Source organism: Oryzias melastigma, linkage group LG14 (assembly GCF_002922805.2).
Source record: "Oryzias melastigma strain HK-1 linkage group LG14, ASM292280v2, whole genome shotgun sequence".
In the NCBI taxonomy this organism is placed as follows: Eukaryota; Metazoa; Chordata; class Actinopteri; order Beloniformes; family Adrianichthyidae; genus Oryzias; species Oryzias melastigma.
In genome coordinates, this window is record NC_050525.1 from 10837283 (window position 1) to 10850356 (window position 13074).

The following is a 13074-nucleotide window of genomic DNA, read 5'->3' on the forward strand; positions in this document are numbered from 1 at the left end:
TTTACTCACGTTCTCCTTTTTCCCACAACTTCACATTCAGTTTTACAGGTGTGTGATTCAATTGGCACATCCAGTATTTGCTTTCATAGATGTAACATTCATGCAATGCAAATCATAGGGCTTCTTAGTGAAAAGTGTGGCATTTTGTGCATGTCTTTCCTCCAGTGAGATGCAGATTAACAGTTATGGCCTCCTTATTGGATCATGGATCACATTATGGTTCTGCAAACGCTCTAACTGAGATGTAGGAGTTGGAGAATCCAAATTCTGCTTAGTGACTAAGTTGACATTTGATTTTGTGTCCATTGTGCCTGTGCTCACTCAGGTTACACGTCTATGCAAGTGTAAGTAATCCATTGTGGGTTTATTTGGTAAAAAAATTAAATAAAACAGTAGTTGCAAGTTTAAAGGTTTGCACACTTACTGTTGATGCACCTCTACTTTCTCCTGTGGTTTGGAAGCTTTCTGGTTGCTTTCTGGTGTGCTAGCTGGTCTTCAACAGAAAATTCATTTTGAAAGCATGCCAATGCTTTTAGTTTGCCTCTAGGTGGCATACAAACTCCATAGAAGGTTTTCCAACTGTGCAGCTGTAATAAGGTTCGACACTTGACTGTCTGTTCCTTTTCCTTTGTTGTGATAGAGGAACGCTTTTCGCCTTGTTTTATTTTTACTTTTGACAGAATTTCACCACAGAAACTCAACCCCCTGATGCTGGAATTAATTCCCTGCTATGAAAAAAAATGTTTGCTTTCAAGTAGATGCTAAATTATGGTAATTTTAGGAACCAAAGTGGTTTGGTCATATTTGCACCAATAGGCGTCAAGAGGTTAAGAGAGATCTGGTTATTTGACCACTTTCTTCTAAAAATAAAAAAGGTAGCGAGAATGATTTATCCAGATACATTTTTTGGCAAATGAAGATAAAATGTTTCTTTTTGGGTCATTTTGCATTAGTCAACCTCAGCTTGCACACTGCTGTTAGTTTAATTATTTTTCAATGTTTAATAGCACTTCTTGAGTAATAACATTCAGTCTGCAGCTTCTCTGTTCTCATGTGCTCTGGATCACTTGCAGCTTGAAAAAGAGAAATGCATCAGGGTCAAATAGAAAAAAAAATGGTTGGTTTCAATGGACCACAATTTCCTCTACCAAAGCTTGAACACGGGTTGGAACTGTTTCACCACATTTGTGAAGGTCTAGTAAGAAAAAAAGAGTGACATCTGTTTTTTATGGGTCAAAAATGACCCAATCTACAAAACTGGCCTTTTAGATTAAATTTATTTATATATATGTTTTTGCATTGTCCACTCAGACCCATACAAGAGTGTTTTATAATTGCTGTTTTTGCAATTTAAAATCCTATTTTATGACTATTAGATGCCTTTTTCATAAAAAATCAAGTTGTGACCCATCTACTGTACAGGACACCTCACACGGATTAAACCTTTATTTTTAGTCGACTTTATGTTATCAATGCTACTTCCTTTTAAAATGTATTACATTCACGACTTTAGGATCTGGTGTTTAGAAATGTATTCTTAAGGCTGTTTCTATTCTTAATTGGACCTTTTTTTAAGAAAAATATTTGTGCAAAAGTGTGAGCCCTGCAGAAAGAGGCGACTTTGTGTCTGCCGACTGACTAACTGGTACCACATCACATGGCGGGTGGTTGATCCTGCACAAAGAGGGCGGTCACACAATCACAGTCATCTATTCGATTTAGCTGCTCCCTGTTATTGGCGTGACTGATTTTAAAGCCTTTATAAGTCTAATTTTAAGTCAGATAAATCTCACTTCCATTTTAGGTTATAAACCTGGTTGATGCAGCAAGGGGAATAAAAAAGGGGAGATGGGGGGCACTGTAATCTGAAGTCCATTTTAACATTTGCTGAGCCCTCCATTGCAACTGTCAGCTATCAGCTGATGTCCTTGGAACGGTCCGTAATGAAGCTGTCCACCATCACAGGCAGAAAGTCAGCTATTTATAGGGAGCGCCGAAGGGATGGAAAAATGGCGCTGTAGTGTGAGGACACGGGCAGACAGAAACGCACAATGTAAATTTGTCATTATTATTACTCACCAATGGGACTTTCCGCCTCTTGATGGAAGATGTGGGGTTTCTGGTATGAAGTCATTTTTGGTCTTCTGGTCTCACTTCCTCTATTGTAATCTGTATTCTGCCCAATAGATAGAGGCTTTTTTTGACAATAAAAACACATCAGTGTGTTGAACTGACAATCAGTTCTTAAACTTGTGTCCAGAAAACCCGCTTTTACTTTGGACACAAATTGTTAATGCAGGAAAATGTCATACATGATAGACTGCTGATGTTCAAGAAGGAAAACGAACAGAACAGTTTGAAGCCAGAAAATGTATTCAACTTTTAACAAGAGGAGGCCTTCTTTTTTCATTTGAAAGATTAGCTGAATTATTCAAGATGCTGCCTGAAACATTAAAGCGTTTACTCTTAACAAAAGTAAAGAACATTGAAGAGTCCATTTAAAGTCACTGTGGTGTTATCAACGCTATGATGAGTTTTGTGCTGCATCAATGTCGTCTCGCCATTTGGACCCACAGTGGCCGGGATCGCCAGATTGACGTTTGGTTATCTCCAGCCCTTGGTCCATGTCAACAGCCCCATCGAGAGTGTCCGTGCTGCTACCTTACAATTTCTAACAATTGGATGGTGGCAGTGGGACACCAGGGGGGTGACAGTCTGAAATTGGCCAATCGTCCAATGATTTTGGGGACCTTGGAGACCCTCATATCAGTCAATTATCACGCCGTTGCCTTCCTGCCCACCTGCCTGTACTGGACTGCCACCATGCGACCTCCAAATGTGCCCAGGTTTCTACTGACTGACGTCAAAAAATCGTCTGGTCACTGTAAACTTAACTTTTTCTTAAAACTTCAGAAGCCAAGGTGCAGCATGTAAAAACGCGAATTCCGCCTCCTAGCTACAAATGCCGCCACACAGCCACCAGGCGAATTTTGGAAAATGTGACCATCGTCTCAAGAGCAGGAGGTCACATGCCCCAAACTCCAGGATTTTTATTCCTTTTTAACTTGTCTTTTCCAAAAGCAAAAAGGATAAGAGCTGAAAGCCTCTTTTGTTGGACAGATGTTACTGTTGCACTATAGGAGTTTAGATCTTCTGACACACGAGGGGTATCTTTGTATAAACCCCTTTGTGTAGCTGGAGCTAAACTTTACATTAATTATACATTTCTTCTTGGACTGGACCAGTATCTTCATTCCTTTTATCATCAAACATCACTTTGCAGAGTTTTGCATTTCCCCTTCAGTTTATGAACTTGAAGAGTGCAGGTGCAGACGAACAAACACCAACTCACTTGGGAAACAAAGTTCACCGTAACAGAAAAAACTTTGAGGAACAAAAACTCGCTCTCATTTTTCTTGAAACACCTTAAATTTGTGATACTTTCGGGCTTGACAGTAAACCTGCCAATAGTAAAACACTCGAGGACATTTGTGTATTTTCAGTGGTCATGAGTGAAGCAGTGAAAAAAGACATTTACTATCATCAGTGATCAGTGCCAGCATCTAGACACAACTCAGAAAAACCAATAATAACAATAATAATAACAAAGAAAATTATTTCATCCAAATATTTGGTACATCAGTTTTACCCTGTGTTCACAAAATATGGCTGCAATTTTCACAATTGAAATAAAGTATACTCATAGTGATCAGACTCATGTATCTTTTTATCATCTGATATATTACAGAGGTCTGTATGACCAGTGTAGGCTCTGAACAAAACACCAAAAACCACTTCCTTTTCTTTATTTAAACCAGAGGAAGAAGTCAGAAAAAGACGGGCGTGCAACTGCGTAGAACTGCAGATTTGGTCTCTCAGTTCCCGTATCCTCTGGACATTTCTGTTCATTTGCTGCATTCGCCATCACCAAAAGCCTCTGCCTCTTCTTTGCCATCAACTGCAACTAAAAACAAGGTAGGTGATTAAGAGTATGTTTTAATTATGGTTCAGGTCTGAGATAGTTAACAGCCCATTTTCAGCAGGAGAAAACCTGGTTTTACAATTTTAATTTTTTTATTGAATCACACCTAAGAGGAAACGTGTCATGGTGTGAAATTATGTTAAAAATATTACAATTTGAAGAAATGTTGATCACTGACACAAAATATAAAAAGCATTTCTAGCAGAATTATAATTAATTTAATCCTTTTTATTTTTTATATTTTGTAGATGTAGACTTTGCAGAAGTCTAAATACGCCAATGCCTTTCTCTTGGTAACGTTTCCTTTTTATTTTGATTAAATATTTCATCGTTTTAAATTACTTATTTATTTTTGCTTTAAATGACGCTACAAAACATTCAGTTTTATGACAAATTATTACATATCCACCATTAGAACTGCTGTTAATGGATGTAAAAGTAATTTAGTAAAAATCCAGTTAATTGTCAAAACACAGTAGTTTACATTAAGCTTTTATATGTAAATAAAATATACTTTTTTTCTAGATTGTTTATTTACTTGCATATGCTGGTAAAAAGTTACATCAAGAACAATCAGAAATGTCAAATTACTCTTAAAGCTGTGAAACACTTCTGAAAGGCTACAAGGGTGTGGTGTAAATTTTTCCAACCAATGGAAAATCATTTGCTGACAGAAGGAAGTATATTTAAGTATTCGAACCCCCCTCAAACACAAATTTGGTTTATTCTTGGTTTGAGGATCTTGTTTTAGTCCGCACTAGCACCCTTTGTTTTAACTTTTAACATGAAAAGTCTTCAAGGCTCCCTCTGGAAAATATTTAAAAGGTCTTCTCTTATAGCCTTCGTCCCAAAACGCCCCCAGAAATACTATTTTATTTATTCATGCTAATTTTAACTCCCAGAAAAATATGCCCGCAGTGGGCGAAGGTGTGCTAAAGTAAAGGATATGATGGACTTGGGGCAAAATTTTGACTGGGAAGGGATGTAGAACAACATCGCTGGTGCATCAATTAATCCACATCATCAATTTATACACTGGAGCTCTTCCTCACTGAATATTTCTGACACCTAGGAATAACTGTCTGACATTTGCATCCAACACTTCGGGTAATTTTTGCCCCTCGGGGAACGGTGGAATGTCCTGGGATTTAGTCCAAAGGAAAAAAGTAACATCAACATTAAAAAATACAAAAAAAAGATAATAATAATAATTCTGGCTTGCAGGTCTGACTTAAGCAAAGGAAGTTGAACTTTTTTGAAAATACTCATCAGAATTAAGACTTTATGAACAATTAAAAGCAAGGAGAGGAAATTTGAAGCCAATCTGGGCAAAAGCAAAGGTTCTGTTGGGAATGTACAGCTGATGGATGTGGTGGCTGGGGTTACTTAGCTCGTTAATTGAAATAAATAAATAAAAAAAGATGTCAAATTGAAGTGCATGTAGAAAATAGGACAAACATACATGACAAAACCTGTCTAATTCAAAGGATTTATGAATGTCCAACTTCTCTGGAGGATTCTTCTCAGACAAGAATTGATGAACGTCTATATTTTTGAGGTTTTAGTTGTTCTCCATGTTTTAGCTACGTACTGTAGGACAGACTTGATGTTTGAGTTGAACAGGCGGATCTTGGTACGAGTACATCTTGGTACATCTCCACATGTTGTGGATTTCTTCAAGGCCTTTGACTGCCTCATCGTGAAATGTTGTGGAAACTCCTCTGACTCTACGGGATCCCAGCCAGATTGACCCGAATGATTCAGAAATCTTATGGGGGAACGTCCTGCCGGGTTGCCTGGTGTACATCAAGAACGCCTCTTATCACCATTTCTATTCCTTCTTGCCACTGACTGGGTGTTGAGGCAGGTGACGGAAGGGAAAGAAAACGGCATCCAATGGACCCCCTGGTTTCAGCTAGGACTTCTCTCACACATCCGACATCAAATACATGACAGAACGTCAATACTTGCATCATTTGCTTCAAAAGTTGGCCTCACTGTCCAACCCGAAGACCAAGATCCTGAAGATCAACTCACATCACAGAGCCAGTGAAGCTAGGCGACAACTACCGAGAAGAAGTAGTCTTTCACGCATCTAGACAGAGTGTTGAATCTACTGAGAGGAACAGAGTCAGATGTAAAAACTCGCACTGGAAAGACTTGGGCATCCTTCACCAGCCTCAAGAACAGAACTGTGATTATAGTACACAATAATTTCACAATAAATCTGAAACTTTCCAAAAAACTAGATTCAAAGTAGTACATTTTGTCATATTTTTCAGCAAAATTCACAAAAATTGAGATCAAACAGGGTGTTTGGTTCTTTTATTGCAAAATATCAAACAAAAGTAAAATGTATGAAACCACAAAGATATAAAGTGAAAGATGTCTTTAAAAAACTGACAAAGATTCACTAAGCTACATGAAAAGTTCCAATAGATTTATTCCAGATTTATTGTGTCATATCACTAGTCATGTTTTTTTTTTTTTTACCAAAAATGTAAAAGCTGTAAACTTTTTGAAACCTTCCCATTAAATTTTAAATGAAAGGAACGTTGATGTTGGTACAGTATGACGTTGGGTTGGTGTCATTCCAAACAGTCAGGGTGTTTGGCAAACTCACCAGTGAGTTCAGAGACTACTGAGGGTTAGGTCTGCAGTCATTTTTTTTTAAATAATTCTTTTTTTTTTAAATGTGACAAATTGAAGTGTTTCTTTGATGTTTGACCTCTCTCTCCATGTCGTTTTAGATATGAACATGAAAGTCCAGCTGTTTTGTGTAGAACTCCTGTGTGCGTCACTGCTCATCCAGTGTGCAGAGGATGTGAATCCCTCCACCCCCTCCCCCACCAATTCATCGGCCACAAACTCATCTGATGAGAACATGGCGACCAGCAAGGTGATCAGAACGATGGTCACTGACTTCCCAATCACATCACCTTATACACGTCCTCCTACTGTCAAACCAACCACTTCAGCTTCAACTGCAACACCAGCCACCAACACCAACAACTTTTTGTCTGAACTCCTGCAGGGGCATTGTCTCCATATGTTCTTCGTGTGTGCTGGATTGATCGCGGCCTGCACAATTTTACTCACTACCGTTTGTATTTTAGCATGTAAGGTGTGTCATCTGAGCAAAAAGCTCAAGACTGTGAGAATTGACGGTGAGCTGGCGGGTGACTCTGGCTGCTTCATGAGTCTGTCTGAGAACAGCAAGTACAAGACAGAAGCTGAAACCAAGCTACTGACCAACACCAATCAAGAAAAACTGGAGATGAGCAACAGTCCCACTGTGGAGGAGGGAGGGATCGCCAACAAGGAGGATGGTGAACCCACCGCCACGGAAAAAAGTGACGAGGCTCCTCCGCCCAGCCCTGAAGAAGGTACTTCTTCAAAGCCACAAGGCGAAGTGACCACATCAGAACCTCCCACTGCTCCTGCTCCACCCGATCCTTCTGGAGGAGCAGAGCAACTCAAAGAGGTTACTGAGTGAAACCAGCGCTTTTTTTTTTTTTTTTGGCAACTATTTCAGTTCCAGATTGCTTGTTGTAAAAATGCTTTTTCTTGAAGCAAGTTTTTAGGGGTGGAACAATTCATTTTAACAATGATCACATCAGAATTTGTGGTTTCTGATGCAATTCGTAGTCAATATTGATTAAATCCAGGACATCTTTAGCTAAAGATTTAACCAGTGTGACTCAGAGAAATACAAGGTACAGAACAGGGCAGGTGAAGTTTTCCAGATTCCTTGTATTTCTTTCAAGATAAACATGTGCACAATTCACCTTTTAGCTTCCCTGTTGTTTGTCCACATCAAAATAATACCAATGAAACATTATTAGATCATTATACCAATGTATGGTCACATGTATTTGCAAAATTCCAAGTGTTTCCACACATATGACTGTAATGATGTTTTTTTTTTTTGCTGCCATCACACACATTTTTTGACATTATATTAAAATAAAACTATTGTGCTTTAATCCAAACAGTATTTTTCAACATTTATTTCATTTTGAAACAATTTTATAATAGAACCGATCAACTTAGAGATTGATCAGGTTGGATCATAAGAATATAAATCGATTAATTGATTAAATGTTACACCCGTACAAGTTGTAAATCTGATAAAAAATGTATATCTGGTGTTTCATATGATATGGCTTTTCTGTCTACAGTAGTTTGAACTTATAATTCTCTGGTGTTTGCTGCAGGAACTGGTAATGCATAAAAGCTGAGAGCCTTCATTTACTGTGTAGTTTGCAGCAACATGTGTGTGTATTTGTGAGGAAAGACTTCCTCGATTAGCAGGCAGGGAATGCGCCTCTCCTAGGCAGTACCACCAACCTCCCAAAGAACGCTTTGTGTCCCCGGCCTTACAAAAAACCCAAAATAAAAAAAAGCTTTTTCAAATTAAAAGACTGCTTCCGCTTTGGTGTGCAGATGCTCGTCTAACTTTATACCTGTTACTTCTTGATGGATGTGCAGCTTCCAATGAAAAGCCTTAAGTGGCGCTCTCTCTGGAAAAACAACATGTGCTGAATGTTCAGCTTGAATAGTGAATCAGAGGAGGGGGGTGGTGAAAACGCGCTGACGTGGGCTGACTGTGCAAGCACCGGAATCAGATAAACCCGAGATCATGACAAATTTGAAGGATTCCCTATAAGCACCCTAGAAGATTTGGATGACATAAATAACAGAAAGCTTTAAGTAGAAATTGTGCGGTGGCGCCGCCGACGGCAGGTGAAGCTGAGACTTCCAGGCTTTCTGTAAGGAGCTTTAAGAGGATACAAGAGTTTCGATTCCATCCAGAGATTTGAAGTACAAGAAATAGAAAATGTGAAGCAGATTGCAAAAGAGCGCTTTTATTTTTTATTTTTTTCACCGAGCAAGAACAAGAGCCCATAAGAACCCTCTTGGCTGCTGTGGCAGCATAAAACAGGAAATGCATGCTTAAGGTTTGAGTGGTCATTATTTATAAGCTCATGCACCCGTGAGCTGGAGTGTAACTGTGCAGTATGAGTGCAGCAATGCAGCACAGGACAGAGAGTTGGCTGTATTGCAGATGACAGGTGGGATGCTGCAGAGATGGAGAGCGCTCTTGCAAAGAAATCTTTATGCATTAGCCACTACATTTTCAAAGGTTAAAAAAAAAAAAAAGCAATTACACTCTGCTAATCACTTTGGGAGAGAACACTAAACAGAAGGTTGATGTGTCTTAGATAAAGACTCATTTGCGACACAAACAGCCGGTTAGTCCGAACAATGGACGCCCTTTTAAATTGTGAAGGTAAATCCTGAAAGCTGTCTCATTTCAGTGAGTTACCCTTGCTGAGATCAGGTCTGCAGAGATCCCTTCATTATATGCTCCATTTTCCCCCTTGCCGGTACCCCCCCCCAAACACACCCCCTCCCTTCCCATTTGCACTGCACACAGTAAATCTGGACCCTGCAGTGCTCATAGGAGGCTATAGTAAACCCCCAGCTTTCAATGACGACGAAAGGACTAAACTTCCAGCCGCTCGGGGTGGCCGGACAAGTGTGCGGGGGTCATCTCGAGAGGTAGATGGTGGGGAAAATATTTTTAAAAATCCTGCTTTAGAAGCTGGTCCGAAGCGAGGAGGCAAGAAGACAAAAAGGTGCCGGAGAACAACATCAACAAAAATAAGGAGCAGAGAGAAGTGATTGGAATGATAAAATGAGAAGGTGAGTTATTTAAAGACTCTTTTTTAAAAGAAGCACATGCAGCCACACCCTCGCATGGCAAACCCTGCATTTTGTGCTGCTGCTTATGCCTTTGGAGCAGCTGAGTTCTGCATGAGTTCTCTGTGGAGTCATTAATAAAACCCTATTGAGCTAGTTTTCCCCCCTCTGAGAGCATGGGACTGACAGCCACTGATGACTGAACACAAACTGATGCCAGGGAAAATGACTGCAGGGATTTCTCTTCCTTGCTGATGAAGGAGAGCATGTTATAGAGCAGAAATGATCACATTCATTGGAGATTGAACGCTACAGAAAGTGGCATGTTTTTAATGATTGTGCTGTAGGGCACACAGGAACGCTGGCTCTACTGTTGTGTCTTTTGTGTAAATTAGCAAACAATGAGGTGCAGGAAGTTATCTGTGCATACTTTTAGCATGTGTTTTTTTAATAATTATTGAACCAATTTTCTATATTCAAATGTATTCCTTATAATATTCTTGCTTCTTGTCCTGTTGTTTTAGCAGGTATGGGCTGCTGAAGCTTTTTCTAAATGAGGCTCTACTGGAATTTGTGCTTCTGTCTTGTCTGGTGTTTCGGGGCCTGGCTGTGTGCCCCTCCGACTGCTCCTGCAGCCGCAGCCACCGAGAGGTAGACTGCTCCTGGAAAGGTCTCCGACAGCTGCCCGATGGCCTACAGTACAACATTCGCTCCCTCGTCCTGTCCCACAACAGATTTCACAGCCTGGACGGGAAGCTCCAGCAGTACACACATCTCCGCTTACTCGATTTGTCTCACAACAGGCTGAGCCGCCTGCCAAAGAACTTACCTCGCTCCCTCTGGCAGCTCTCAGCCTCGTTCAACCATATCAAGTTGCTGGACAAGAATGATACCGTGTACCAGTGGAATCTGCAAACGCTCGACCTCTCCAACAACAAGCTGGAGAGGGCCATCTTCATCAACAACACACTGATCAATCTGCTCACACTAAACCTCAGCCACAATCACTTTTGGACGCTGCCAACAAACTTACCACACCACCTTGAGACCATTGACCTGTCCCACAATCTGCTGGTGAATGTTCTGCCGGGTTCTCTGGACCGGCTCCCGAGGCTGACTCACTTCTACTTGCACGCTAACCGCTTTTCCTCGCTGCCCTCTGGAGTTTTGGACAACATGGTGTCGCTGAGGATCATCACTCTGAGCAGCAACCCCTGGGCCTGCCACCTGTATGAGGACATGGCCTATCTGCTGTCCTGGGCTCAGCAGACCTCTGTGCTGGTACTCGGCTGCCCCTGCCACACCCAGCCGGTCTGTGGAGGACTTCGGCCCAGCAGGTCTGGAGGATGGCAGTTCGCCTCCTACACCTCTCCTCCTCTGGCTGCCAAAACCCCAGATCTAAGCTCTGTGCCCCCTGAAGCGAGAGTGACCTGGTGGTGGCAGTTGTTGGCTCAGCTAAGCACGCCTCACACCCCTAAAGACGCCTCCAATTTTCCTCCAAGCTCTACTTTCACCGCAGACACCCATCCGGCGATTAATCACTTTCCTGCCTCTGCCAGCCCAGTGAACATAGATCACCTCCTCTCTGGCAAAAAGGAAACTTCTCCATCTTACTCCCTTCACACAACAGACTCGCTCTATTTCTCTGACAAAAGTCTCATTACTGAAATATCAAAGGAGAATGAGATGGCCACGGATCGATTCTTTACAACAGAGATCCCCTCCATCCAGACCAAGAAAACAACCACTCTTCGCACCAGGAGTGTGAGAAGGCAGAATCAGTCGCCTCCCGGAGGCAGCAGCAGCGGCTGTGCTGCGCCCGCTTCCTGCACCATGCTGCTGTTCCTTCACAACATGGGGCTTCTGTCTGTCATCGCCCCCCGAGTCCTTTGAAAGCCAAACGAAAAACGCCCGAGAACTGAAAGCACAAAAAAGTAAAACACACTAAAGAGCACGGACAGTAGAACAGCTGTTTTTCCTAAAAAAGCTTGGATAGGAGGGTCAACCAAGAGTTTATAAATTGTTTGATATTTTCAATGATGTTGATTCTGGCACCTTTTTTGATAAAATTCTGTAAATCATGTACAATTCCTTAAACATGAATGCACTTTTTTGTGCAAAATATGACATAATGTTTAAAAAAAAAGTTGTTTGAATGCATGTTGATCGAAACATATTTTGTTTTAACTTACTGGATTTTCCACACCGGATTGTTTCCATCAATGAATCGTCTATTTTAAAACTTATGTCATATAAAAGGCACTCCAAACTATAATGTGCATTAAGCAAGATAAAGAAGACAGAGATAAGTATGTCAGTCAAACTTTAGTAACTGTGTTTAAAGTAATTCTAGAACTTCTTGTTACGCGTTAGCTGCATTAGCATATTAATACCTAATTCCACACTTTGTTGGACATTATTGGACAAAAATCATTGATACAGCTAAAACAAACATTACTGTGACCACTCTAATTTCCAACTTTCTTAGTAACACGAAGAAAAACAGAGTCTGATACTGCTACACGTCAGCTCTGTTAATATATAACTCCAAAACTGTTTGAAAAACATAAAAAACACAAACTGATACAGCTAAAACAAACAGCGTTTGAGTATTCACAATACCTGTAAATTCCAACCTTGCTTGAAACACTTAAAAACAGACTGATACTGCTAAAACAAACTTTACTGTGACTACGCTAACTCCCAATGTTGTTAGTAACACGTAAAAAAAACACAGTTTGACATGTTAGCTGCATTAGCATATTTACAATAACTCCTCAACTTTTTTGAAACATGTAAAAACACAGACTAAAACCACTAAAACAAACATTATGACTACGCTAACTCTTAACCTTGTTAGTAACATGTAAAAACACAGACTAATAGGTAAAACAAAGGTCACTATGACTAGACTAACTTTCAACTTTGTTAGTAACACAAAAAAAACAACACAGGCTACGTCCGAATTACCACTCTAATCACTGTTTACTTAAAAAACATCTATATAGCGCAGGACTATCTAGTGCCCTGGCTTTTAAGAGTATATCAGACACCATATTCACCACATTTCTTCTGTTCTTTTTTTAAACACTGGATATGACGTCACCAATTTCACTAAGAAAAAATCAAATCAATACGAACATTTCACGACGTCTATTTGTGACTCCACTATGTTCTGATGATGATGTGTGGATGGTTTCTTTAAAAATAACATTTAAACATGTTTTTATTGAGCATCAATGCACTCTAGTTTTTAAAAAAAGACTTCTGGTAAATTTCCAGTGCTCTTAATTTTGAATTTGTAGATTCGGACAGCACTAGAAAATACTGAACGCACCATATAGTGAGTAGGGAAGGAATTAGGACAAAGCCACAGTCGGACACTG

The 13074-nt window shown here is 40.2% G+C and overlaps 1 protein-coding gene and 1 long non-coding RNA gene across 3 annotated transcripts; both read left to right on the top strand.

The window, feature by feature from the left end:
* The first annotated feature begins 3534 nt into the window (after positions 1-3534).
* LOC118599653 lies at positions 3535-9145 on the top strand. The gene is made up of 2 exons (XR_004949088.1): positions 3535-3975; positions 6733-9145. It is a non-coding gene; the product is annotated as an uncharacterized LOC118599653 (long non-coding RNA).
* A 275-nt stretch (positions 9146-9420) lies between these two features.
* On the top strand, positions 9421-12354 carry LOC112138624 (oligodendrocyte-myelin glycoprotein). Of its 2 annotated transcripts, none has more exons than XM_024261207.2 (2): positions 9421-9691; positions 10213-12354. In XM_024261207.2, the coding sequence occupies exons 1-2, from the start codon at positions 9684-9686 to the stop codon at positions 11579-11581; spliced, it is 1377 nt and encodes a 458-aa protein (XP_024116975.1). In that variant the 5' UTR covers positions 9421-9683; the 3' UTR covers positions 11582-12354. The 2 variants fall into 2 exon arrangements, with proteins under 2 accessions (XP_024116975.1, XP_024116984.1); XM_024261216.2 differs by having other exon boundaries at positions 10216-12354.
* The last annotated feature ends 720 nt before the right edge of the window (positions 12355-13074 follow it).